General features: G+C 42.0%; 2 protein-coding genes across 8 annotated transcripts in view; both read left to right on the top strand.

Annotated features, from left to right (window-relative positions):
- The window catches only part of LOC108246565 (adhesion G protein-coupled receptor A3), a 160,467-nt gene extending 143,043 nt beyond the window's left edge, over positions 1–17,424 (top strand). Inside the window, exons 17-19 of the mRNA XM_017434185.2 lie at positions 2,114–2,259; positions 12,039–12,134; positions 12,575–17,424. Of these exons, the coding sequence (XP_017289674.1) occupies positions 2,114–2,259; positions 12,039–12,134; positions 12,575–13,973 (1,641 nt within the window). The 3' untranslated portion in view covers positions 13,974–17,424. The remainder of the gene's footprint in view (positions 1–2,113; positions 2,260–12,038; positions 12,135–12,574) is intronic.
- An 8,653-nt stretch (positions 17,425–26,077) lies between these two features.
- The window catches only part of LOC108246564 (kinase non-catalytic C-lobe domain-containing protein 1), a 27,906-nt gene continuing 26,281 nt past the window's right edge, over positions 26,078–27,702 (top strand). For 3 of the 7 annotated variants that reach the window (XR_003040075.2, XR_005232684.1, XM_025010085.2), the window contains exon 1: positions 26,079–26,392. Coding sequence is in view for 4 of the 7 variants with exons in the window: in XM_025010085.2 (XP_024865853.1) it covers positions 26,288–26,392 (105 nt within the window). In the remaining 3 variants the exon portion in view is untranslated. Of the gene's footprint in view, positions 26,393–27,702 lie in introns of all 7 variants that reach the window. The other 4 variants (XM_017434184.3, XM_017434183.3, XR_003040074.2 and 1 more) reach the window with 3 other exon arrangements.

Here is a 27,702-nt window from a genome sequence, read left to right as displayed (position 1 = left end):
AGTGTGTACGGAGTGTGTATGGAGTGTGTACGGAGTGTGTTCAGTGTGTGTACGGAGTGTGTACGGAGTGTGTATGGAGTGTGTACGGAGTGTGTTCAGTGTGTGTATGGAGTGTGTACGGAGTGTGTATGGAGCGTGTATGGAGTGTGTACACCCAGAGTACATGGGCCCTCGTGTCAGGAAAATGGAGAGAGAGGCTGTTTTCAGCACATAAACAAATAACCGGTGTGCTGCTCTGGAGACACCGGTATCCGATGGGCCCTGTGAGTCATTCGTCTTCCATGTTGGAGTGTTGATTTTGTTATGTTTCCAATTTGTGGCTCAGCTGTTTGAGCTGAGAGGTTGTGAGGTTCTCCTTGTGTCGAATCATAGCAGCAGTCTGTGGTTTGATGCTGCTGTTGCTGTCAGCCTGAACTCTAACAGCACAAACTGGACCTTCAGCGTGTTGGCAAAATGTCCTCTTTTTCACATTTCGGGACATCTCACATGCAAAGTAAATCTGTGGGACAACAAAGCAGGCCAGTCCGTCAACATTACTAGAAAGATGTCCACTCTGAGAACAATTTATGTATTTAAGTCAAATGCTATCTTAGTATTTTTCTTTCAATTTTGTTGCTTGACAACCTGGACTTTAAATAGATTTTAAACGTCATTAAAAGTATCCAACCTGCACAAAATACTCCAGTTTAAAAAAATCTGATTGGATGGAAATGTTTTTCTAATTGATAAAGAAAAGTGGCGGTATCATGCTGTGGGGAGGTTTTCCATCATCAGAGACCAGGAAACTGGTCAGAGTTGAAGGAAAAATACAGAAACATGCAGAGAAATACTTTTACGGAGGTGGGTGGTTATACATGCTCAGGTTTTGTTTTATGGGTTTTTTTTCTACAACAAGAAAAGGGCAACCTTATAGTCTTAGTTATGTAATTAAAATTTATTTTAATTCCAGGTTGTAAATCAACAGAGAATGTCCAGGGGGTAAATACATTTGCATCTTACTGTATAAACAAAAACAGGCATTGAGTCGGTTGTGTTTTTAATGCTGCGATATTGTTGGCTGTATGTCTTCAGAGTCTAATTTTGTTCGATGTAATTTGAAAATCTGCCAGATGGACAAATAGAGATGTGCATTGTAGCTTCCTTTGTGCTGGCTGAAGTTTAGCTGTTTGTTTGATTAAACTGTAAAACAATATGTTTAGTAGATTGCAGCCTTATGTGGTCCTTGAAGAGCCTTCTTCTCCTGTAATCATATTTTTAAAAACTGGTCCCTTCTGTCTCTTCTGCTTTAGTGAAGTTCTGAAACATGTGGACTCCATCGCAGGGACTGACTTCCCACCTGCACTTTGCTCTCTATAAACAGCTCACGGACACTTCCAATTAGCGTCTGATCTGCTGTATGCTAGCCTCAGTCCTCCCAGCCCGGTTGTGTTGCAGACGAGCTGTCTGATTGGTCGTTTCGGAGTTGGCAGTTCATCATGAAGTTGGTGAAGAAAAAGGCTGAGAGCAGTTTAATTTTCTCGCTCCGTTCTCTTTCCTGTCTTTCTTTGCGACCTGTCTCTGTGTTCTCTCTCTATAAGCTGGCAAAGCCTTTAAACAAAGTTAGATCTGTTCCACCATCCAAACATAATTCATGAATATTAAAATGAGCAGGAAAGGAGAGACTTTGTGTGCACAGTTTGGCAAAGAACAATCACTGACTGATGGTTGTCAACGTGATCATAATTTATATTCAGACTTGTGTGCACACCTCGTGTCATTTAACTGAACTGATAAGGAACTCTTCTGTATCCTCCAGTATGGGCTCACTATAATGCTCTTATCCCAAACAACCTTGAAGGTACAATAGAACTTTTAAACCTGTTTTTCTGCTCTTGCACAGTTGCATTTTAGAGAAGGATAATGCAGAGCATTCAAGTCTTGCAGGAGAACGTCTACAGAGATGCCCTTGGTGTGACATTGATGATATTTTATAGTGCCGAGTGGCAGCTCATCTTAAACATCTTTCTTTGAGTTAAATTAATGTAGTCACGTCTGACATTTTTCCCAGAAACACGTACTGCAAGTTCAAGAAAGTCAAGGAAATAATTTGATTTACCTTCTGTCACCCCATCAGGTCGGCTTTGTGCTGCACTACTCATCTTTGTCGACAATGCTGTGGCTCGGGGTGACGGCCAGAAACATTTATAAACAGGTGACCAAGAAGCCTCCACAGAGTCAGGACGGTGACCCGCCTCCACCTCCTAAACAGCCCCTACTGAGGTAAGACCAGATGTCCTTCTTAGTCCTGACTGCTCTGAGGTGAGAGCATATATAGCTGTACTGTGTGTGTGTGTGTGTGTGTGTGTGACCACCAGTTCTTTTTTATCTTTCTTACATCATCTTTGCTGCTTGCTGCGTTTATGTCAACAAAGGCCAACGACTGGTTCACTGCACAACTTTTTGCTTTCATCTTTAATTTTAGTCTGGACTAAAATGGCTGAGATTGTGACGTGTTCTGCTGTTCAAAGGTCTGTTTGCTGGTATGAGATGCTGACGGTTGATAACACTGTGCAAAAATAGGGTTTTATGGTATTAAAACAAAACAAGGAAACTAGTAATCCTTGAAAAAATGTATGACTGCCACCTTGCATGCCAAAGGTTCTATATCTGCCCTCATCCATGAATGTCTTGTTCCAGTGGCCCATTTCTCATCAGAATGTCCTGGTTCCCCAACATCTAATACAGACCTTGTTAGTCCAAGCCAGCTTGGCATCATTACTGTGTCTCTCATTTGTTAAGGTAGGCTGCACTGGGGTTTGAACCATGAACCCCTGCTCTTCCTGTACCAAAGTACCACTCTGCCACACTCCCAGCTGTGAAAGTCTGAGTGGTCATAGGAGCACTCAGTGCTGTGACCCCCAAACTGAGGAGAGGCTCCAACAGATCCCAGGAACAACCTCAGAGATCTCTGTCCAAAAGATACTGAACCCTCAAACCCCCAGGCCTCTGGTAGAGGACCTGAGCTTGAAGTAAAGTAGAATCACCCAAGTGAAAAAGTAGAGCAAGCTGTGTGTGCGTGTGTGTGCGTGCGTGTGTGTGTGTGTGTGTGTTATAAAACATATAAAAAGAATCAAAAGAATCAAAACAGAATTCATTAATCAAACACGTGCTCAAAGACATCGTTCTAATTAATTCACATCAGTCAGTTTCATGCAACTGGATTCAGCACCACGGACAGCGCCTCAGTTCAGACAGATTCACTTTTTAAAAAGCAGGATCATGGTAGATCAGTGGTCAGTAGCACTGTCTCCTGAGGCTGCGGGTTTGAGTCCAGGATGAGTCAGGAAGGACATCTGGTGTAAAACAGTGTCACACAGCGAGCGAATCTGGTGTGAGTTCGCTCGCTGTGGCGACCCCTGCAGAAGTGAGCGGCTGAAAAAGAAGAAGGAGAAAAAAAAAGGTCAAAAAGGACCTCCACATTTTGCAGAACTCATTAGTCCAAGGCTGTGATGCGCAGGTTAGAAAGTTCATGGGAATATGATCCAATAATATTCTGTACAGACCAGAAATTATGGCTTATTTTTCTGAAGACAATATGGTAAAACATTAAGCAGCAGGCCAAGGTCATGACTTTCAGCTAAAGTTGAACTTGACACCGAATTTTAGCTCTAAACTGACAGAGTTAGAGCCATTTTGCATTTGCTAAGGTCAATTAGCTGTGGTGGCCATCTTGAACCATGCTGGCTGCAAAAGTTAATCAGTTGTAGACGTTCATCCAATGATTACTTTCTGAGAATTTCATTAAAGGAGACTTATTCTGCTTCCTTGAACCAGTCAGGATTGATCTGTGGGCTACAAAATATCTTCATTACATTTAATACACAAAATCCTTCTCAGATATTCAGATTTCACCTTATCAGTTCAGCTCATTTCAGAATGAATGAAGTAGGCGGAGCTCCACTTGGGTTGCTAGGTGAGGGGCTGGGCTTGACTTGGGGTTGCTAGGTAACGGGGATTGTGATGCAACAATCCCGAGGTTTTAGAAACGGGTCGTTTTGCAGACACCAGAAAACATTTACTGAATGTCAAAAAACGGCTGGGTGGTTTGTTTTTTTTGTGCTTGGACTGTTTCTAGAAGCAGAGATACCCAAACGGAAGAACAAAAACATGCAGAAAGTGAATTTTGAATAATAGATCTTCTGCTTCAGGAGATATTTTACTAACAGACAATCAGATAAACACATACAGACTACATGATTGCCCACCTTTCATAGCATTGGGTGGTAAAAATGTATCACATAGTTTAACTGTTTTTAATAAAAACCAAATTGCATCTATTATTACTACAGCTGCAAAAATAAAATCACATATTATGATAATGATGACATAATATGACAGGAGCACAAACCAGAGGCTCAGTAAGAAACTGTAGGATTCAGATCAGAATCCAGATCACCATCTAAATTTAATTAATTTTACTTCAACCCCAACATTTCCTGAAAACTTTATCAAATTCTGTTCATTAGTTTTTAGGTGAACATGCTAACAGACAGACAGACAAACCAGCACTACTGAAAACATAGTAAGAATATAAAATCAGTGTGAACTGGTTTATGTAGTCATGACACTGATTAGAACAATCACACTCACAGGTCACATTTGTAAGAACTCTTAAATGAGAGGTGAAACAAGAGAAGAAGTCCAGTTTCATCTCCTGCCTTCACAGTTAAGGATGTGTTGAGTCTTGAAAGTATTACAGCCGATCCTCGAGCGCAGGAAGTCACCTGCCATGGTGCAATGACACCACCATCTGCTCTGTTCGCTGAACTTGTAATGAAACTTGTGGGGTTTATGGAGACTTTTCATTCAACAAATGTTCAATCTGTTAATAATTCCACTGGTGGTTTTCTTCTGCAGTGGAATGATTTATTAGTTGGAGATATTTTTAAATCCCTTGCCAGCCTCACAAGCATCCACCTTTTATCTAATTTTATCTGAAGGGTTTAGAGGCCTTTTATCTGAAGGTCTTGAAGAGCTCTTTAGTCTTTGGCACAATCTTCATACAGATTCTTAGACAGAAGCAAACGACTGCCATATATCAGAGCTTTATATGGCAGAATTTTATGATTGGCATCTCCTCTGAATCCCCTGCTTCTAAACTCTAAAATAAATAGAAATAAACTGAGATTTACTTCATATCTTTACCGATGAACAAAGCTTCAGATGTAATTAAAACTGTTTTTGTTTCCCTTCCCTTACTTCACTGCAGATGTTAGTCTGCCTGGTGTTTTGTTCGGAGGACAGCGATCACTTGATGCTCCTGCATTGTCTGTCTGCAGAGACATCCACAGCTAGTTTGCATTCCTTCAAACCTCTGGCTTCTTCCTCTTTGTAGTGACACAGTTGTCAGGTGTTCCTATTTATACCACTTGTGTCTCCGTGTGGATTTCTCTCACTTTTACTCTTGCTGCAGTCTTGGGTTTTTAGCTGTAATGATTCCCCCAAACATGAAAATTCAACTGATGCACATCAGAGATTAGACTCCAGCAAAGTGCCTTTAATCAGCCCGTTTCCTGACCCAAGGCCCGTTCAGCTGGGATTCTGTTGTTAGAGGTGACATTCAAAACAGAAACTAAAGCTCATGTAACGCTGGCAACTTCTGTATTTAACACAAAAAAAGGATTCAAGGTCACTGAGTCGTTCCAGCTCGTCAGTAAAGCCTAAAGTTTCAGACTCTTTTAAAGCTCAGAAAGACTTGAACCGATGCACTTTAATGAGGCTCATAGTTTTAATTTGTTGGGAACTCCAGAGGCCTGTTGTCACCAATATGTATGACTTTTAAAAGTTTTTTCCCCTAGCAGGGGTATTTATTATCTTAACTTACAGAAAAGAGAATTCACAAAATGACTCCAAAAATAATTTGTTTTTATAATCTAAATTGGATTTTAAAAATAAAAACAAGTTTTGATATAATTATTATAAAAATACATTACTTATGTGATTCAGTTTAAATTAATGCCACTGTATGGAAACTAGGCTTATTTCACTGATACTGAAGTATCATTTTTTAAAAGTAAAGCATAAAATGGTAAAACCTCTAAATGGTTGAACAGGAAGTGGTGGCAGCAGCCCCCCCTTGTGGTAAATTAAGGACATTACAGCCTTTAAGTAAGCAGCAAAATAACTGTTTTTTCATTAGCTGAGGTGTCTTTAGTCTTTAGTCTTCTCCAGAAATAAAACTAACAGCAGAATCAGGATCTTCCTATTCACCAACAAGCTAACGTTAGCATTGCGGCGCAGCTAGCCGCTACAGGAAGGTAGAAAAATAGCTGTTTAAAACTATAATCATCCAAAATAAAGCAAAGACCCATGGGATCGTTTATGATCCATTTGTTTGTTTGTTGTTTACCATATGAGACTCATTGAGGCAGGTAATTATTGTTGTGTGTTATTAGTGTCAGTGTTGATGTTGCTGAGTTGCTTTATTGTTATAAAAGTTCCTTTGGTGCTGATCTCCCGCAGTGATCAGAGAGGAGGTTTTCTGCACATTAAATATGTTATGTTCTCGTGTTTGATGTGAAGAAAACATCATGTTCCCACGCACCTGCCTAATGTGAAACAATCAGCATTTAAAAAGTTCAACTGTTCGGATTTAGTGTTTAAAATAATATTTTAAATTCTGACACAGTGGAGGGAGGAAGCAGCTCCCTGCGACCCGGAATGAAGCGGGAAAAGAAAATGGATGCATGGATGGATGGATGGATGGATGGATGGATGGACGGACGGACGGACGGATGGATAGATGGATGGATGGATGGATGGATGGATGGACGGACGGACGGACGGACGGACGGACGGATGGACGGATGGACGGATGGACGGATGGATGGATGGACGGATGGATGGATGGATGGATGGATGGATGGATGGATGATGGATGGACGGATGGACAGATGGACGGATGGATGGATGGATGGATGGATGGATGGATGGACGGATGGACGGATGGAGAATATTCTAAATGTGAGGAAGGGGCCCAACTAAAAAAATCCATTTGATAATTTCAGTGGAGCAGAGTCCATGAAGGCAGCACTAACAGAGCACATAATTAAAGACACAGTTCAGACAATTTGAAGATTAGAGAAGCATCAAAAACTGCCCTGAAAGTGGCTCGGGTCGGACCACATTAACGAGGTAATCAAGGCTGGTCCAAGTGGACCGGACTGCTGGCGTCTTCAACCAGCTTCAGTCTTCCAAGTTTTCTGCTTTTATAAAATAAACTATGCATAAAGCAACAGTGGCTTTGTTTCAGCATGTAGCATTGTTGTCTGTGCTCTTTGACTCCAGAATCAGTTTCAGTGATTCTTATTGGCCGATTATAACTTCTACTCTTAGCAGCCAATAAAAATCATATTAATATTTGACAGAATTAGGCTGAGCCTGTTGGTCCAGCCCTCTGCAGCAGTCCCAGACTGGATTTGGCCTTTTGGAATAATTATTTTTCCATCTCTGCTTTATGTTGTCTTGGTGATAAAGATTTGGGTCTTTATGTTAAAACTTATCAGAGCCACTACTGTTCATGATGACTGCTGTGATGACTTAATTACATCGTCCACTGCCTCTTTAGTTTGCAGTGTTTATAGTTTTTATGACCTTGTTGTTGGTCCCATGTGACATCTGCATTCATTTACCAGCCCTGTTGTTTTCAGCCACTCTTTGTCTCGGCCATGGCACTCTTATAAAAGCTAAAGTTTCATTTCCTGGTTAAATAAAGATCTGAAATTATTTCAGGTATTGTTTGGTCAGCAGGCTGACGCTGGGACAACTTTATGTGACATAAAATGTGAAGAAAAAAAAGTTCAAACTGCTGCTGAAATGACTTCTTATTTTTATCTGAAGTTCTGCATTTATGTCCGTTAAAAACAGGATTTTCTGCAGTATAGTAGGTAACAGTTAGTTCAAGGTTCTGCATACATGAGCACATCAGTGCTGCATTTTTGTTTCTCCAGGAAATAGTCACAGCCATGTAAATGTTTGCTTTGCAGAAGAACATTAAACACTTACATGGTTTTAACTTTCCCTTTAAAAATCAATCAGATGAGCAAAGATGTAAAAAGTTTCCCCCTCAGGTTAGAAACATTTTGTCTCAAACAAATTTCAGACTCATTTCCTGCCTAATGTTACATCACATATTAGAGTTGAAGAGTTTTTAAAATCTTATTTTCCTATTGCAACAGATACGGATGCAGTAATCGGACATAGTTTGCTTTTAAAGTCATTAAATTTGTATTTATTCTTCCACACATTGTGCACCGTCTCATGGTTGGGCTTGTTTAGGATCAGCCTCTCTCTCTCTGCAGGGAGAAACTGCTGCGTGAGCCTTTCTGCTGTTGCATCTGTGCTGCAGGGCTGCACAGACCTCATCGACTGATTCTCAGAGAGCCAAAGCAAACTGTGATTAACACGTCTTGGTTTTCACTTTCAAATGATCTCCATCTGCTTAAAAGATATTTTTCTAAAACTGACACTGAGTTTCAGTTGCCTGAATTTTCTTGAACTTTTGAAAAGTCTGAGGATGTTGTAGATGGCCACAGACTGAATTATTTAAAGCCGAGGATTTGCACTCGATATGAACCCACAGGAGAAGCTGGACTTGCTGTTTGTTGTGTCGTTTAGAGGATTCTGCTTGTATTTATATTCTTCACCGGGACAAACGAAGAGAAATCTTATTAAGTCAAATTCTTTGGAGCAGAATAAGAATATTACTGTTCAGAGATTTTAATCCTAAATTTCATGAAGCTACCATTTTTTTGTGGTAGTTTGAGCAGCTAAGACCAAACAAACAACTAAAATATCATGTTGGTAAAAAGCTTTTCTTTAAACCTTTACATCATCATTAACTGTGGATAGTTGGTGATAATTAACCTTTTAGAAGCTGACGAACAGTCAACCAACTTAACCAGTTAACTTTTCAGCTGGTAGCTGCTTCACACCATGAGCTCCTTCAGACTTTATGTTTTCTGTGGATCCTTGTTTTTAAGCATGTTTTCAGTCTTGGGATCAGGATCATTCTGTGTAATTTATTTTTTAGTGTTTTTAGATGTTCTAAGACACGTGTGTCTTTTTAATCCCTCGTTTAGCCTTGGATGTTTCAGATTTTATTTATCAGTGATTCTAACCAGTTCTTTTCCTCAATTTCCCAGTTTACTCTGCCTCAGGCGCACACACACACACACACACACACACACACACACACACACACAGCCCAGCTGTTGTCCCTGTCCACTCACCCCTCCCTCGTCGGCGGGTCGGTCCCGGACTTCAGTGTTTGCTTCTTCCTGCTAGTTTGGTCCGTTTTACAGACTCTGAGCTAATTTTAATGTTGTAGCAGCTGAGGATCCTCGACGCGTTCTCTGAGCATTAACAGATCCTGCATGGAAGGTGGCGGGCAATATGCATTCCTTCATGGAGTGGTAGGCCTTTAATCTTCTCTGATGTTTTGTAAGAAAACATTTATTTTTAATAATAAATAAATAAAACTGACTTGTTTGTTTTCTCAGTGATTCATCTCAGCCTAAAATGACAAATAAGATTATTGCTTTGGCTGCTTCAGTCCAGCTTTTTGCATTCTTCTGACTCACACCTCCCAACAATATTATCTGTCGACACATTTAAAGGGGCAGCATCACATGTCTGCAGTTATTACATCTAAAATCTGCTGAGTCATGTTCTCTGAAAACTCTCTGAAGATAAGGACAGGAACCGATCAGGATTCCTTCGAACTCTAATCTTTCTGCTCGCAGCGACACCTCAGTCACCTGCAGGAGTGTTAACGTGTGTGTGTGTGTGTGTGTGTGTGTGTGTGTTAACACACACACACACACACACACACACACACGGCTTGTGAATGAGATAATGTGTCTGGGAGGGGGGGTGTAATGGTGTGGTGCAGCAGTCTGGTTGATCTGCAGTGATTGACTGTAATGCTCCCAGTTAGACAGGCTCATGTGACGAGACTCAGCAGCTGGAGAAATCAATCCCCCCCCACCCCCCTGCCACACACACCCCACACACACATCAGTCGTCCCATCTTCCCTCATCTGCCTGGTTTCCTGTCCGTCCGTCAGAACCGCAGACACACCTTTAAACACCTTTTCCTGCGTTATTAACTGTCTGTCATGTGATGTCACGTGATCAGCTTCACCACCTGCAGAGAAATTAAATGTCACTGAAAGCTAGCAGATGTGAAGATAAAGGACTTAAAGGCTACTTTTAGACTTGAATAAAATAAAAAGAGGCCTAATGAAGAATGAGAGGCGTGTTTTGTGCAGTTTCAGTTTGATGCATTTCTCATAAGTTTACAAGCTCTTGACTTCATAAAACCATTAAAATAGGATTAGTCACAGACTTGTCTAAAATCCAAGAAAGGTTATTTTTTAGATTTATATTTTAGGCTGAAATAAGAAAATTGTCACCTGGAGGTCTTTGCTCTGTGCTGGAGCTGGATTTGACCATCATCTGTTCTGTGTGGACTGGATCAGGTCCAGAGGGACGACGGTCCACCGTCCCAACGCAGAGGACAGTGCATGAGCCAGGGAACGAGACGGGGACGGGGACGGGGACGGGGACGGGGACGGGGACGGGGATGGGTCACTGTGAAGCTGCTGCCTTGAAACCACTTCATGGTCTATTTATATCAGCTGCCTCCAAACTCACTCTACAGCCAATTTCTGCAAACGCAGCCATTTTTAGAGCCTTTTTTTAGCCGATGTGTGTTAAAGTCGACAAGCTGTGTGTGTGTGTGTGTGTGTGTGTGTGTGTGTGTGTGTGTAGATGCAAACATGTGTGTCTGGATTTGATGGAGCAGCTTGTTGAATTAAACAGGTAGACTGAACTGGTCATTATAGATGCTCCATGGTTTTGTTTTTTGGACTCGATGTTCAGGAAACGCAGCATCCTGGAGGGGAGCACTTCTTATCCTTCTCTGTCTGAGGAGTGAATAATAGTTTTCTGTTGGATGAGGGTCTCCCTGCGGGGACCATTCCACACAGACGTAGTGACAGGAGCTACTACCAACACCCTTAACCCCTCACCGGCCAGTTCAGACAAAGATCTTGATTGTAATTGGATTTTTTGGGGGGACGACGGCAGTGTGACGGAGAAAGGTTTGTTAGACGTAGAGAGGAAGGGGCAGAAACGGAGGATGAAGATGGAGTGGTCCAAAGGTTAGGATCTGGTGGCAGAGGCTGAGATTAAACAGGACACAGCAGGAAATAGCAAAGTGTTTTGGAGGAAAGTGGATGACAGTGCAGAGAGAAGGGACAAGGACAGTGCAGGCAGGGAGTTGCTGGGGGGAGTTTTGTGTTTGCAGTGAAATCATAAATCTTAGCTTCCTGTGATGCAAGTGTCATTGTGCAGGCTTATATTTAAAGGGGTCATACTAAGGTTTTTTTCTCCTTAACTTTAGTTTCTTATGTCGCTCCTTCTGTGGATACAACCTGGACAGGTGGCAAGTCCCTCACAAGACCATTTCTGAACATCAAGAATATCAAAATATTTCTGCCAGAATAACCTTGAACTGCAAACCTGACGGTGGTCAAAGAATTAGAAAGTAGTGTTTGCATCAGCTGATGTTTCTGATCCTACAGAAGAAAATCACATTTGGCAGCTTCATCGTGCTGAGATTGACAAGAAGTGGGTTTGTTTACACGCTACAGTTTGCACTTTAGTTTGCAGGAAGGAAACAAATATTAGGTGTGATCTCAGACACACTCTCATGCTTTGGCCTTCCAGTGATCAGATTTTTAGTTTTAGTTAAAAAAAAAAGATAAAAATGTCTTCATGTCCAGCCCTGATGTTAAACACTTAATGTCGACTAAATCCAACGTTACCTCAAGGTTCCCCAAGAGCTTCTCACTTCAGCATCCCATAATTTCATCTGTCACTTTGGTTTGTCTCAGAGCTTCATGTGTCATCATTCTCTGCTGGAACCTATTAAACATTATCTGTTAAAATAAGGTTGTTTTCAGGTTTTAACAGCGTGTTTCTGTCTCGTCCAGGTTTTATCTGGTCAGTGGTGGAGTCCCCCTCATCATCTGTGGGGTCACTGCCGCCGTCAACATCGACAACTATGGCAGCGGGGAGCAGGCCCCGTAGTAAGTGTTTCTTTGTTTTATGCTTTAAGTCTAATTACACCTTTTGTTAATGTGTTGCTCTCTGCAGCATCCACAGAGTTTGCCTTTTTAACGTGTAACCGTGACAGGAAGTTAAATAAGTTCAGATCAGAGGCTGAGTTCAACAAATAACATTGTGAGATTCATGTTTTCCATTTGTTAAGTCAATAACTGTGGGACAAAAATGTAAAAAAAGAAAGTATTTCAGTTCTCTGAGGTCCACTCTCATCTGCCACTAAGCTAAAAGTATCAAAACTGTAGCTAAAAGCTAAAATCAGCAGCACATGTTTCTGTTCCCATCTTCTCATGTTTTTCTCTGACAGTTAAATCGTATGACAGTGTTGTCTACATTTTTTTATTTGAGAACATCAGAATTTGCATTGTAAACACAAAGTACTCAAATGTCCTCGTGTGTGTTGCAGCTGTTGGATGGCGTGGGAGCCCAGTTTGGGAGCGTTCTTCGGCCCCGTGGCTTTCATCGTCCTGGTGACGTGCATCTACTTCCTCTGCACCTTCATCCAGCTGCGGCGACACCCTGAGAAGAAGTACGAGCTCCGGCAGCTGACGGAGGAGCAGCAAAGGCTGGCCAGCACCGATGTCCCGACCCACTGCCACCAGGGAGCTGAGCCCGGAGCCCCTCCCGCCGGGAGCCACTGTCCTGCTGGCTGTCCGGGCGTCCCCATCAACCCCGCGCTGCTGGCCAACGAGCACTCCTTCAAAGCTCAGCTACGAACGGCAGCCTTCACCCTTTTCCTGTTCCTAGCCACGTGGACCTTTGGGGCTCTGGCCGTGTCGCAGGGACACTTCCTGGACATGATCTTCAGCTGCCTTTATGGTGCCTTCTCCGTCACTCTCGGCCTCTTCATCCTCATCCATCACTGCGCCAAGCGTGATGATGTCTGGCACTGCTGGTGTTCCTGTTGCCCCGGGCGACGTGCCGAAGCCTGCTCTGGAGCGCAGGGGTCCGCTCAAACCCGGCCCAAAGTCAATGTGAACGGTGACACCAAGGGGCACGGCCACAGCCACTGCCACCATGACTCACCTTGTCAGGCGAAAGCCCTGATGAGCTGCAGCCACGGCAGCTTAGCTCACTGTAAACATGCTGCTCTTCCATCCTCACAAAACCACGTAACGTGTCTGGCTCCCGTGGCGCCGTGCTGTGCCGCCCTGCACAGCCAGCAGCTGATGGAGGAGGAGCCCACCGCGACCCACGTCCTGCTCCACACTGAGCCTGGGATCCAGCTGCACTCCTGCCTGAAGACCAGCACCAGGACTAAAAGCCGGCAGTTCGGCCGTAGGGTGAAGGCGACTACCTGCGGAGCAGCGAGCGACAGGGAGTACGCCTACCACATCCCCTCCAGCGCAGACGGAGGCAGCATGCACAGCTCACACACTGACAGCCCTCACAGCACACGTGAGCGCCATGCCCACATCTGCCCACATTTGGCCCACGAAGGCCACCACGACGGGCATCACACGTGCCACGCTGCCGCCGCCACCTTGCACGAGTCTCTGGCGTGCCATAATCCCTGCCACAGGCACATCTGCTGTGCCAAGGCAGACCTTTTCCCTTCTCTGTGCCCAGCAGAAAGCGGAGACACGGGGGTCTTTCTGTGCGGCTGCGGCAAAGTAGCCGAGGAGGATCCCGTCACAACACATCACCATCTGGAGATGCACGCCCCTCGCAGACAATCCTGCCCCCAGAACCCGCCCAGTCAGAATGGAATTCTAAAGGGCGGCCTGCAGGAAGGACTCCTCTACACCTCCGACAGCACGGGGAATATACGCACCGGACCCTGGAAGAATGAAACTACTGTGTAGTGCTCGAATGAAATTCAGGAGATCCAGGCAGCACTCCTGTCTCGTCCTGCCAAACAAGTCTTCGCCTCCCTTTCTAGATGAAAAAAAAATCAATCAATGTGGGATTTGTTTTTATTTTAATGTCCACATGTTTTTAAGTGTGCTGGTATCTTGTACAGAATTCTGAATCATGCAAATCCTCCCTGAGGAGCACCCATTGACTGAACGGAATTTCTTCCATCGCAGTTTGTGAAACGTGTCTCACTTCATCCAATCAGATGTAACTGAAGGTATTTCCACTGTTCCATATTACTACAGATCTATCTCTCTCTATATATTATATGAATATATATACAAGAAAATGAATGGTTCTGTGTATGAATACATGTGTTAGTGCTCAAAGGCAACAAGCTGCAAGACATTTTTACACTCCTGAATCTGAAACTACCAATAGACTCCAGTACTTTAAAGAACTCTTCATGTTTTAGATGATTAAACCAGCAATTTTAGACTTCATATGGGTATTTTTGCCATTCAGTCAAGCAACTGTGAATATATACTAGAGATTTTTTTGAAATAATGAACAAAGATAGCCGTTGCTTGGCAGAGTTGTGTTGATCCCAGTGAAGTTGTGGAAAATCAAAGCGCAGAAAAAGAAGTGAAACAAAGCGTTCTCTTTATTCAGGTTGGTATTGATCGTGATGTCTGTATGATGTTTCCACCTTAGTGTTTCTTTTTCCTGAAAAGAATAAATTGTCGACGCAGCAGCAGCAGCAGCAGCAGCAGCAACAGCAACAGCCAGGTTGTTGTGAAGAGTTGGTGCCACTAAGATCTCCGGATGCAGCAGAAAATCAAACATTAAACATTGTGTGAAAGAAAAGTGATCGTGAACGTGAGCGTGAGGAGAAAACAACAAGCTGCCAGTCCATGGCAAACAAAACAAATTAAACATTTCAGCCTCACTCAGAACAGAAGAAGATCATGCTAAATAACAAGAGCAAAGGCAACCATTTTAGATTATGGCATCATCTACAAGACTCCAGATATTTTTTCATAAACGTAAATTTTCTGCAGCACTTGTACCTCCTGTCGACATGCAAACAAAGGTTTTTAGAAACTGTTTTTAGTATCTAAGTGTAGAAAAGACTCTGATAACAGCAATGGAGCCTTTTTTAACCATTTATCTTGATCCTGTGGTGAAAGGGTTAAAAACAGGGAATTGTAAATGGCATCAAACACAAACAAGCTACAATATTTTTTGAGAATATTTATCTGAGCTCACTGGGCTGCTCCTGTTGGAGACTAATTCATCAACAGTATTGGTGAGGGAATCTCCAAAATGTCTCAAAATGTTTGCAATGATTCTCAGTCTTGCTGCTTGAATTTTAACATCGTCAAAAACTTTCTCTCAAAATAGTTGCAGAGTTGCCGTGGGTGTCTCAAACCCATCTCAAGAGCACTAAAGTTGTATTTTACAACCGGTACAGAAAATGCTCCTTCTTTGTATTTTGGGATGTCGTTAACATGGATGTTACCACCTCGCTTTCTTTGTTTTCACTTTTCTATAAACTGAGAAAAAATATCTGGAGAGGTGTAGACAGGGCCAAAGATTCATTTTGTGATCCTTCTATTAAATCTTTAAACCATTCATGTTTTTATTATCTGCATTAGAGAAGATTTGTCATGACTGCCCATGAATCTATTCCTTACCTGAATCCCTGGCAGCTGGAACTCTCTGTCGGTTTTAAATTAATCCTCATTCCCAAAAAGTCTTTATATTAATTTCCAATCATAATGTGCACACAGCCAGAGTTTCAACTCATATTTATCCCTTTTGTCAGGAGAGGCTGAGGTTGAAGTATGAACAAGGTCACGTTCTGTTGGAGGAAAGTAAAGTTTCTCACTCTTGATTCAGAAGCTCTTGTTTATTATATAAATGATGATACTGAGTATGACGCTTCAGACGAAAGAAACACCAAACTCCACTCTGGTCGAACCGCATCCGCATGCACACCAACGACTGAATCCATCCTGTGCACTCTGTAAATAGAATTGGTTTCAGATGAATTATTTTATATGAGATTTAAGATATTTAAGAATAAAGTCTATATGTAAAGAAAGGCTGGGGGAAGAAATGACCTCTCCGTGTTAATACTCAGTATCTGAGTTTAAAAATGTCTTTTTGTTTTCAGACGGCCTTTTTCTGTTGACTTCATAAAGTATGCAAACATGCTGTGTGTTGTGAGATTTATCCTTTGGCATCAGAAACAGACCTTCACCACAATTAAAACAACATTTGGGCCTCCACATATACAGTGGGTTGCACAAGTATTCACCCCCTTGGTATTCTTTCTGTTTGTGGTTAACAGACTCTGAATTAATCCTCCTGAAGTCTCGTACCTGAAGACAGGAAGACATTTGACCCGAAGGATTTTTATTCTAAGGAATGGACTGACACAAAATACTCCAAAGAAATGAAGTTTAATGGGGGAAAAACTTATTTATATACAAAGAATAAAAATAAAAAGGACTACATGTATGTGTATTCACTCCCTAATCTTTAAAGACTGAGTCAGAACTGACTTTACTGTTTTAATAAATATAGTTTTAGACTTTAACGACTTCAGGAATCTTTCAGCTGTTTCAGTTCGAAAGCTTCAGTTTGTTCAGGACACCATTATGAATTTTGGTATTTGTAACTTTTACCTCAGTTTAATGTTTTCAAATCCTTAAAAAGTTTTTTACAATCCTTAGCATACATTTTTAGCTTTTAACTCTTTTTGGCTTCTGTTCAGTTCCAGCTTCTTTCCCAAAGTAAATTCATTCAACACCACATTGTTTTACTGAACACATTTTTCCACATTTACTCACATTAATTTAGAGTGTTTTGTGTTGTGGTTTTTTTCACTTGTAATCAAACTAAAAACCCATTTAAAGTTCAGCTTGTAAAGCAACAAGAGGAAATGAATACCAAAGGGGGTGAATACTTTTGCAGACCACAAAAAAGAAGATTAGAACAGAAATCCTTGTTCAGACAGAATCTTGGTTTATTAGAAGTACTTTGTGATCGTATCACACTGAACCTCGCAGTCAGCTGAGAGGTCATGGGTCACCTATGCTGTCCAGTGTGTGTGTGTGTGTTAGGAGCAGCCTGAGCTTTCAGACGATGTGTGTGTATCCCATGCTTCTGTAGGCCGCCCTCTCTGTTGTCATCAGTAGCAGATGTACTGCCCTAACCGAGCTTCACGCTGGCTTCGTCTCAGCTTCAGACAGCTGCTGGAATATTCACCTGTGGTACTGTGACGAAACCTGAAGCCACTTTTCACTTTTTTCTACATTGACACAGATTCCAATAAATGTATTTTTTCACCATGCAATGGATGAGAGCATCTTTGGCTCTGTGTGTTTGTGTGGATTTAACTTATATGACAAAGAATACCAATAATAGCACGCCTTCTTCTCTTTTTTCCTCTCGCAGTGTTTGATGTAGTGTGTTTTGACAGCGTGATGGAAATTGAGATGTCTTACGGAGTCCCCTCAGGGGGAGAATTTAAATGATTGCAGCCTTGACTGCTGCTGCTGTGTGAGTGTGTTTGTGTGGCTCGTGCACGCCCGGACCTTGTCCACATGCGTGCACTGGTGTTCACACGTGCACACATCACACAGGAAATGAGACAGTGTGTCTTCACGGCCACATCTGATGGGCCATGAAACGCCTGAGTACATTTAATATGCAGCAGGATTTTTCTTTCTGTCCAAGGCCGTGTTGTGCTCTCTTCTGCCTCACCACCATCAGATTATTCATTTGATTAAAAGCCGTATGACGAATTAGACCCCAGTTCTCCGTCATAAGCAGGATGTCTGCAGAAGGTAAGTCATGGACGTCTCAGCCCAGTTTTCTCTGTGTTGCTGTGGTAAGTCAGCAGGCTGGATTGGATTTAATTACTGCTGTGTGAATTTTTAAACATGACTGGAGAAAGATATCGTTACAGCTCAACAAAGAAAGTCGATAAAAGGGGAAGGATGTTTCAGCGTGTGCTGAGAGAAGAGGATGGCACGTTTTGTTAGAAGAATAATATCTTATGTGTTCAAATGAAACTATAAAATGGTAATTTGTTTTAAATTGGGTTTCTGCATAAAGCTATAAATAATATTTTACCTGTTGTACAAATAACATTTAATTCTGACAGGACTGATGAGCTAACGGCTAGTCTGATTGCAGTGAAGATTAAAGTGGATTGCTGCCAAATTAAAATCTCAACATTTCATAGCAGCTTATGCAAACGTTTTATAAACCTTTACATCGCTGCATTACACAGTTATTTCCTTGTCATTCTGCACTCATCTGCAAGCCTAAAAAACCCCAGCAGCAGAGACAAGTTGCACTTTCAGGTGAGATCTCATTTTAGCTGCGACTGGTTGGTGAACATCTCTCATGAAGGAGTCTCCAGAATGTTTTTCAGTTTCCTCACGAGTCGCAGACACTCGTAATCTTGTTGCTTGAGTTTTGAACATGTAAAATAATTGTCACAGTCACAGAGTTGTTCTGGGCGTCTACAATCATCTGAAGAGCACCAGGCTCTGACAGCCCTGAAGGTCCAAGTCCGAAAGAGACACTGATGCTAAATAAATCTGCCTATCTTCCTTTCTGAAGTGCACATTAAAGCTGAGGTGGACAATAAAATCATGTGCATGACCTAGAATACAGTTTTCTAAGCTGTCCACAAAAAAACCAGGCTGCACAAAACGCTGCTGCACAGGTTGCTGGTTGCAAACAGTTATAGAGAATTTGTTTATTTTCTCACAGTTTTGAGTCTCCAACAGTCATGGTCCAGTGAGATACCACATATTTGGACATCCAGGGTTCACGTCTGCCAAAATAACTCTCCGAAGATGGAAGCAGATTTATTCAGACCAGACCTTTTTAGCTTGTCAATAAGGTCCAGAATCTCTGCCATCTTAAAACAGCTCCAATCTTCAGAATTTTATGGTGGTTTAATCAAATGCAATAAATAAACCTTTACGCCTGATTACATTTTGGAATACGTGGTTATTTTCAAAAATGTTCTCAAACCTTGGATCTGTGCATGTGTCATGTGAAGATGTAGTCGATAAAGCTTTTGCATCTTTAATCAGAAGTCAGATCTATATATCTGATCAGGGGTGGACTTGTTGTTTCCTTCTGTGATTTCTGACATCCCATGTCGTTCTGGCTCCATTTCTGCCTTCGGCTGTCTTGCTCTCTTCTTCTCTTCTTCTCTCACCATGTGTAAAGCCGTTCTGTCTCCCATCAATAAGCCAACCAGCTCCTCCGGCTCCAATCTTGGCAGACAGGACTTGTGATAGAGGGTTGTGATCGTCATGCTAATGCTGTCCTTGACTTAAATAACATGCTGGAGACTAGCAGGGTGGGAGAGTAAGGCTGATCTGCAGAGAGAGCAGAGGTGTGTGTGTGTGTGTGTGTGTGTGTGTGTGTGTGTGTGTGGGAGCAGGATGGGTAGTTCCAGGCTTTAGGGATGAAAGAATAAAAGGAAAGAAGGTGGAGAGATCAAAGAGAATAAGAACACAGAAAGAAATGGGCAAAACTTCTTATTAGATATTGTCTTTTGATTTCCAGGAAGCTGCATTTCTAATGTTTGTGTGTGTCTGTCAATGTGTGTGTGTGTGTCCAAGAAATGTCTCCTGGTGTGTGTCTCAGTGTGATGGAATTTGCTGCTGAAGAGGAAAGTATCACAGTTTAACACAGAAATATCAATTATTCATATCTGGGAGAATGAGTCAACTGAGGAAAACAGTTCTGCAGTATAATCTATGAGTGTGTGTGTGTGTGTGTGTGTGTGTGTGTGTGTGTGTGTGTGTGTGTGTGTGTGTGTGTGTGTGTGTGTGTGTGTGTGTGTGTGTGTGTGATATCACAGGGATGTCTATGGAGTCTGATGTTTTACCAAAGAGTTCAAACAGTCTACTCCTTAACTATGCAGAGGATCTTATAGTGAGCAGCCATTTTAAAGTGCTGGTTAAAATTTCAGCTGTGATTTTTCCTCCAATAGAAACTCAGCATGTGGTGCAGTAAAGTCAGAGGGGTGGGACACCCCCTTTGGGCTTGGATATTTATTTTTACTTAACCTTTATTTTACCAGGACTAAGCCCACTGAGATGCAAGCGTGTCCTGGATAAGACAGGAGCGTAACAGTTCATATGAAAAACACAACATTAAAACATACAAAACAGAACAGATCAGTTCATATCCAAGCAGAATAATCCTCAGCAGCTTTTAGTAAAAAGACATCCATTTAGTGCTGAAATGGTCCTTAATCCCAGTTTTTAAATAATCCATACTCAGCAGGCGATCCAGTAACTCACACCAGGACAAGGGTGTGAATAATTTAGAGCTACTTTCACCAAAAACATTTCATATTTAAAGAATGATGAACATGATTTGTTCATCTGAGTGAGGATTACATCTCCTGGTGACTTTAGGAATCAAGACAGAAGTAGCTGCTGTAGATTCTCAGTCAAACCAAACATCCGGACTTCTTTTCTGTAGTTGCAGACATTTTGCTTCCCATTCAGAGCTTCCTCAATTCAGAGTTCTAAGCTTTAAACTGCATCAAGAGAAAACATAAATAAGGAGGCGAATCACATAATGTGGCTTTGGAAAGAAAAATGTTCCATCCTATGATTGTAAAAAAAAACATTTGCTTCCCAGCTGCAAAGATGAAAACTAGAATCTCTTACAAACCTTAATGCTGCAGCGTTCTCAGTCAGGATAAACTAAAGCAGCACTGATGGAAATGTCTTTTCTTTGCACTAAAACAGACAACATTATATAAGCAGTGATTCCATGCAGAGTCATACAGCTGCTGGTCTGTACCATCTCCTGGGGCGGGTCAGAACCAGCAGATCAGTACTGGGTCTATCTTCAGGCACCTCACAATTTGGTTTGTTATTCTGAAACTTAAATAACTGACTTATTTTACATCAATAACCACTGATGATCGCCCACCGCTGAAGGTGAAGAAGCAGTAACGTGCACACTCTTTGGCTAAATATCTCCTGAGTTACTGAGAGACGTTTACTGAAACGTTCACAAAGCAATCATTGGCTGCACATCCACAGCTACAACTCAACTAATTGATCTTAACCTGCATGAATGTGGCGTTACCGCTGTGAGGTTTACAGGTTCTGAGCTACAGTTTGGTGTGGTAGTAGCTGAAAGTCATTCCCAACACATACTTCAAGCACTAACAGATCCTGTGAGCTTTGAAGTCAAGGTTTGATCAAAATGGCTACAACTGTTATTTTTCGTCACAAGATAATCTGAAACTCTGGCATGAAAGAAAATGGGCCATATTCTTTTCTTTAAGGAAGGTTGATGTCTTCCTTTAGAGTTATGTTCATTTTGACATTTGTACTTCATTTATTATTGATTTAAAGGAACATAAATCAAAGTTCTGGCTTGGTGCTGCTGCAGCTGCAGTCCTGCAGCCTCCCCCCTGTTTTGCTGTGGCACTGTGGGTGTCAGCAGGAGATGCATCATCTGGTAATGAAACATGTGAAGCGTGTTGCTCTGTCATCCAGTGAGTCAGGTGGAATCTGCTGGTTCTGTTCAGGAGCTTCAGTCGTCAGAACACAGCTCCTTTGTTGGTTCATTTGGTTATAAAAGCAGCCTTTTTTACGCCGGATGTGCAGAAGTTGCCTTCCAGCCAGTCGCTCCTATAAGACCTCTGAAGTCTTACACTAACCCCTGTAAGCACATGAAAGTGATGACTAACTTCGTTTCCCGTGCTCAGCCCCATTCTGCTGCTTCCCACCGGCTTACTGTCAACACACCTGCTCCTGAATGCTGTGATGTGACAATCCCAGGCACATTCTTATTTCTGGAGAAAGAAACTTGACATATCGATGAGTGACATGTCGGAATATTCCCTTCAGCTTGTTTTCTCCTCACAACCACTGGTTCCTGCTGTGGTGCTGGATTTCTTTATGCATCAGATTTCCTGCAGCAGTTGGCAAAAACTAAGACAAGTTGGAGCGTTTCAACTCAAAGCTGTGGCTTCGAAGGGACCCTGCAGCTTCTAATCTGTGTTGTTCTAGGCATTTAACAATGCTGCCCCATATCTCCCATCCATCCCTCCCTCTCAAGCCTCTTTCTGTTATTTATAGTGCCCTCAGAGGGTGATGCAACACAGAACAACTGCAGCCGAGCAAAGAGTCGTCTGATGGTTTTAATGCAACAATCCAGTGGATTATGGAGGCCTGAGAGACCGCCGCTCCACCGTGTAACATCACAGCGCACACATGACAGCCAGCCAGCAGGGCCAGGCCGGAGCCAGCCAATTCCCTGCCCCCCTGCCCCCTCCTTCAGTGCAGAGAGAACAGGACAGCTGGGGACTGTATGGTGGGCAAAGGACCAGGGAAGAGGAGGAAGAACCGAGAGGATGAAGAATGGCCAATAAGCTGGTAGATTATGCTGAAGAAGCCTTTTGTTACTGACATGTTTAATTCCACACGGCGGCTCACAAACAGTGTCCACCTCAGCGACGCTAAAACTGAGCTGAACGGAAAAATCATTTCATCGATTTAATCAGACCGTCTAACTCACTGTTTGTTGGTGAAAATTTGTTCTGAGCATCCCCACATCCTAAAGACCGATCTGCAACTGTTGCCTAAAATGGAGCTTCTAGGTAAATGTTATAAACAATATCTTACCTGTTGTAGATAGCTCTTTGAATGACCTCAGTTCAGAGAAACAGTTTATTTCTGACTAACCAGCTCATCTAAACACAGAACCAATAAAACAACCTCATTCCTCAAACTTTCACAGTAGTTTATGAAAACAATATTTCACAGACTTTTAAACTGCTGTTTATTAAACAGTAGTTATTTACAAAGGGTTCTGAGGTTATATACAAACAGAATATAACCTCAGAATGATCACTGTTGGAGGCTAGATGGTGACTTAAAATTGTGAGAAAATAAGTAAATATTTGTGACTAGCGAGCCATGAAATCACATTTTATGCAGCCAGTGAAAACCACAACTTGTTTTTGTGTGACTCACAAAACTGTCATCTTGGCTGCGCACATTTTCTTTGTTGCCCTCCTCCACCTCCATCGTTCCTCTACCTCACTTCTTAAATAAAAAATGTCAATTTGGACCAGTTTGTTAAAGTTTATTTATTAGCAGTATGTGTTTTAGACCTGAAGCCTCGATGAGTTTTCTGTTCAGACACTAAAGAGCTAAAAACCACAAAAGTGATTAAACAAGAAAAGGAATATTTTTTGACTATGATTATAAATGAAATATAGAGTCTCAGACAGTTCCCCACATTAATCCTCTCCTCTCAGGGATAATTAATCATTCAGCTGATAGCTTACAGCTGTAGCTTCAAACTGCAGCTTTAAGCTTTTAAAGCTTTAAAATTTATCATCGTTTGTGAACTGATGTTTTTGAGTTTTCTTTCTCTTTACATTCCAACAAAATCTAACAAATAAATAACCTCCTTAAAACACTTCGATGTTTCTAAACTCTGGCTGATAACAAACCCAAAGGTTTCAGCAGCGATGTGTCGTTCTCAGAGTTCGTGTTCGGATGACTCTCAGCTACTTCCTCACATCTGGAGAGGTTGCTTAGCTGTGGTAGCCATCTTGAATTGGGCTGACAGTTGTAGACGTACACCTAATAAAAACTTTCCGAGAGTTTCATTAAAATCTGTTCATTTCTTTTATATTTCAAACATCAACCTTTCAAATGATCATATTTTTACCTTATTTAGTGTTTCTTTATTGAAAACAACTGAACAAAAATCAACAAACCAGCTCCACATTATTCCCATCTTTTATCAAACTGTTACTGTCATGGATTCAACAGCAGCTCTCCATCAGGATATTTAATTAAATTATATATTCTTTTAAACTGATTTTGACTTTGCCTAAATTAATTTCATTTCGGCAGCCGGTAATATTTACATCCCTGAAATAAACATCATTTGTTTTCCCCAGATGAGTCTCTAAATGTGAAACTGAGCTCAAAAATCCTGGAACGTTTAAAGATCTCCACTCAGTTTGGGAAAAATCAAATAAATGAGGAAGAGCCCTGGAGAAGACTCCTCTTCCTCACTGATGTAAGATCAGCTGGTGGTGGCTCCTGATTCTCTGCTGGCTGTCCAGGAATGCCATCTAGTGTTTAAAAAGTGGTAAGCTGCAGGAATGAAGAGGACTCTGGCCTCCATGGGTGAAATCTGTGGTCAGTAAATGCAGAGAAGCTGTCAGGGAAAAGATAAAATAATGTTTCAAAGGTTCACATTTAAAAACTCAACAAAAAACAGCTGAAACATTTAATCACACTGACTGCACTGCACCTTTTTGAACTGATATAATCCTGTTTAACAAACTGTCACAGAATGAATCAAAGGCCTGGCATTCATTAAAGGAATGCATATCGCCCGCCGGCTTTTCGTGGCAGAGTTTTAAGGAAGGAGTCAAAGTCATCCTGCAAGATCTTTAATTTTAGCTCAGTATCTGTGAAACTGACAGAGTTATAGCCACTGATGTGTTTGTTAAGGTTGCTTAGCTGTGGCAGCCATCTTGAAACAGGTTGAGCCCAAAAGGTGATCAGTTACAGATGTTCATCTGATGTTTACCTCCTGAGAGTTTCTTCCAAATCTGTCCAGTGGTTCATGAGATATTTTGCTGACGGTGCAGATGTCTGAACATTTCAGATATATGAAAGCAAAAAGACAGAAGACTCACTATAAGGTGTTTTTATTTCACTTATTTGGGCCTTTACCTACAGAACCAGTCCCTTTTTTCCTTCTGAGGTGAGGTTCAGGACTGTTTGTCCTGCTGTAACAGGCTGAGCTGCTCTGCAGCTGTTTAACTCGCTGCAGACTTTCTGGGAGCTCACTGTTTTGTCTGCGAGGCGTGATGAATATGCATTTTTCCCCTCGCTGCTTTCGGCGCCTGAGTGCTTCCTCATCTCCACACAAACATGCAGGCATTTGTGCACAAATCAGATCTATGAACCCCACAGAGAGGGTTTGCTGAGAACTCGTTTTAATTTCCTATCAGAGCTGTGGTGCATTCAGGTACCTCTCAGGCTGCAGAGACATTATTCACTACCTGAGACGACTCCCAACAAGGACGTCTGTGGCTCTGAAACGATTCTTCATGAGGAAAACATCTTTAGCATCAAGACTAAAGGCTCAGAAGCAGAGTTTTCAGTCTGATGGAGGAAACCGGAGCACCTGCAGTAAACCCACACATGCACAGGGAGAACATGTAAACTCCACCCAGAAAGGCCGCATGTCAGGAGACGATCCTTCCTTCTCACTGCAAGGTTACAGCTCTAACCACTGCCCCACCGTGCCGCCTCAGTATTAGACCAACCTTTCTGCTCAAACAGCACAGGACTTTAGATTAAATTATTCTGTCTGTTTCCAGAAAAACATGAATGTATGTATATAAAATAAGCTATTTTTGTAAGCCTCATATGTTTCTAACAGTATTTTGAGATCAACGCACATTCTATGTGTTTGGGACTTTATTGTGAAGGACTGAATGCTGCATGTTGGGTACTCTTATTGTGAAGGCCTAAAAGGATGTTCTGTGAGTTGCTGTTGAGTTGATGCTGAGATGAGAGTAATAAAGAGCACACTTTGGACTGTTCATTAAAGAAGATTGTGTTATTATGTTGTGGTTTAAAGAGTACAGGTGCAAAGCAAGCAAAGACTTTTGCCTCTTTGTCTCTGTGGTCTATGACTGATGTAATGACTGACAGGGACTAACTATTGATAACTATTAGTCAGAACATCAAAGTTGGCTGGATTATCTCTTTAATTCAGGACCCTCAGAGAGCTGTCTGTTAACTTTTTAAAATGCCCGGAATGTCCCTTTAAAGGGATGCCAAAGCCTGAAGTGAGTAGTAAGCTGACTGTAAGACAGGAACAGATATGAGAAAACAGCTGAGGAATGACTGTGAGTCAGTCTGTGGGTTTGTGAGCGGGGGCGCGCGCGTGGAGCCAACTGTGGCTCAGCTCCTCTCCCTCCGCACAGGCAGGGGGGTCCAGATCCAGCTCAGCCTCGGGACTCGGGACTCGGCTCCAGCTGCAGACCGGCCCCTCCTGCCCCCCCCACCCCCACCCCTCTCTGCTGCAGGCTGTCGCGCGCAGACCGACCGACCGACCGACCGACCGACAGCAGCGTCCAGACCCCAGACCCCCCCACCACCGCCGCTGATGATGATGATGATGATGATGATGATGATGGTGATGCTCCGTTTCAGCTGAGATGCTGCTCTGAGCTGCTCTTCTCTGCTGGAGGATCAAAGTTGGTGCAATGGAGACTTCCGGTGGTGAAGCTGCGGACAGTTACCTGGACAGGACTGAGGACAGAGACGGCTTCTATGATCTGGATCATCTCCCCCCGCTGCTGGAAGATGAGGTGAGGACTGTGGGTTTAAATAAAAAGTTTCAGCAGAATTAGGATTCAGAGTCATTACTGTGAATCAGCACCTCACGTTTCCTGTTTCCTGTAATTATTTCAGCTGTTTCAAACATTCAGGACATTACAGCTGGGAGTTTCAGGTTCTTTACTACCATCTTTTCCTCACAGAACTGAAATGTTTGACCAACTTTGTGCTTTTTAAAACCTCCATCAGCATACCTGCTTCAACTTTTAGCTTGGGTTTTACTTTTCTTTTCCTTTAGCTCCTGTTTTATTCAAGCTTATAGCTACAGCTTTGTTAATTTTAGTTTTTATCAAATGTTTTGCTCATTTTTGCTTTTAGTTTTTGTTCTTATTGTTGTAAGTTTGAAGCCTCAGTTTTAGCTTCAGTTTTAGCTTCTTTAACACATTTCAGCACTTAGTATTCACCCTCTACTGTAAAATCCATTTTTCTTTACTTTAACTCATTTTATGACACATGGTTCCACTAAACCTGGGGGCTTATATGTAAGAAGTGATAATTAACTGAAACTTTGGATCCATCTGAATACTTTATAAATGACAAAGTTCAACCAAAGTGCAACAGATTAGTGAGTCTCCTCAGAGCACACAGAGCAAAATACCTCCAGGTTTCTTAAAACTAGTAACCCTCTGACACGAAGTGCCAGAAAACACCTCAGGAAGCTTTTTATTCACTAAAAAGAAAAGAACTTTTAACTAAAGTGGTAAAGCTGGACTTAATTGGCAGATTTTAGTTGCTTTAATACAACAAAATCTGTTTATTTTGACAATTAAAAAATAACTTAAAACGTTAATTTTGAGACAAAATACCACTATAATTTAAACAACATCCAAAATCATTTTTTCCTGAGTGTAGGGGTTGTGTTTTTTTACTACAAGGTACTAATGTTGGGTTTAAAGTCTGCCTTCCTTCCTGCCTTGAGTTATTCCAGCTTCATTTCGATCAAAGTTTGTAATAAAACAGAATCTTTTCGCTCAGAAAGTCTCAGAAGGAGGAAAATGTCACCATCTTGTCTTAGAGGACAATACCATGACATTTTAAAGCATTTAGCTTGTGAATTCTTGATTAAAGCCTGCTTTGTAGGTGACATTTGCTTTGACCTTTGACCTTAAACCAATTAATTTGAATCACTTCATCCTTAAATCCAAGTGAACATTTGAATCAGATTTAAAGGAGCTCCAGCTGGGATGGATGGATGGATGGATGGATGGATGGATGGATGGATGGATGGATGGATGATGGATGGATGGATGGATGGATGGATGGATGGATGGATGGATGGATG

Source organism: Kryptolebias marmoratus, linkage group LG22 (genome assembly GCF_001649575.2).
Source record: "Kryptolebias marmoratus isolate JLee-2015 linkage group LG22, ASM164957v2, whole genome shotgun sequence".
Classification (NCBI taxonomy): domain Eukaryota; kingdom Metazoa; phylum Chordata; class Actinopteri; order Cyprinodontiformes; family Rivulidae; genus Kryptolebias; species Kryptolebias marmoratus.
This window is presented reverse-complemented; position numbering and strand designations above follow the sequence as displayed.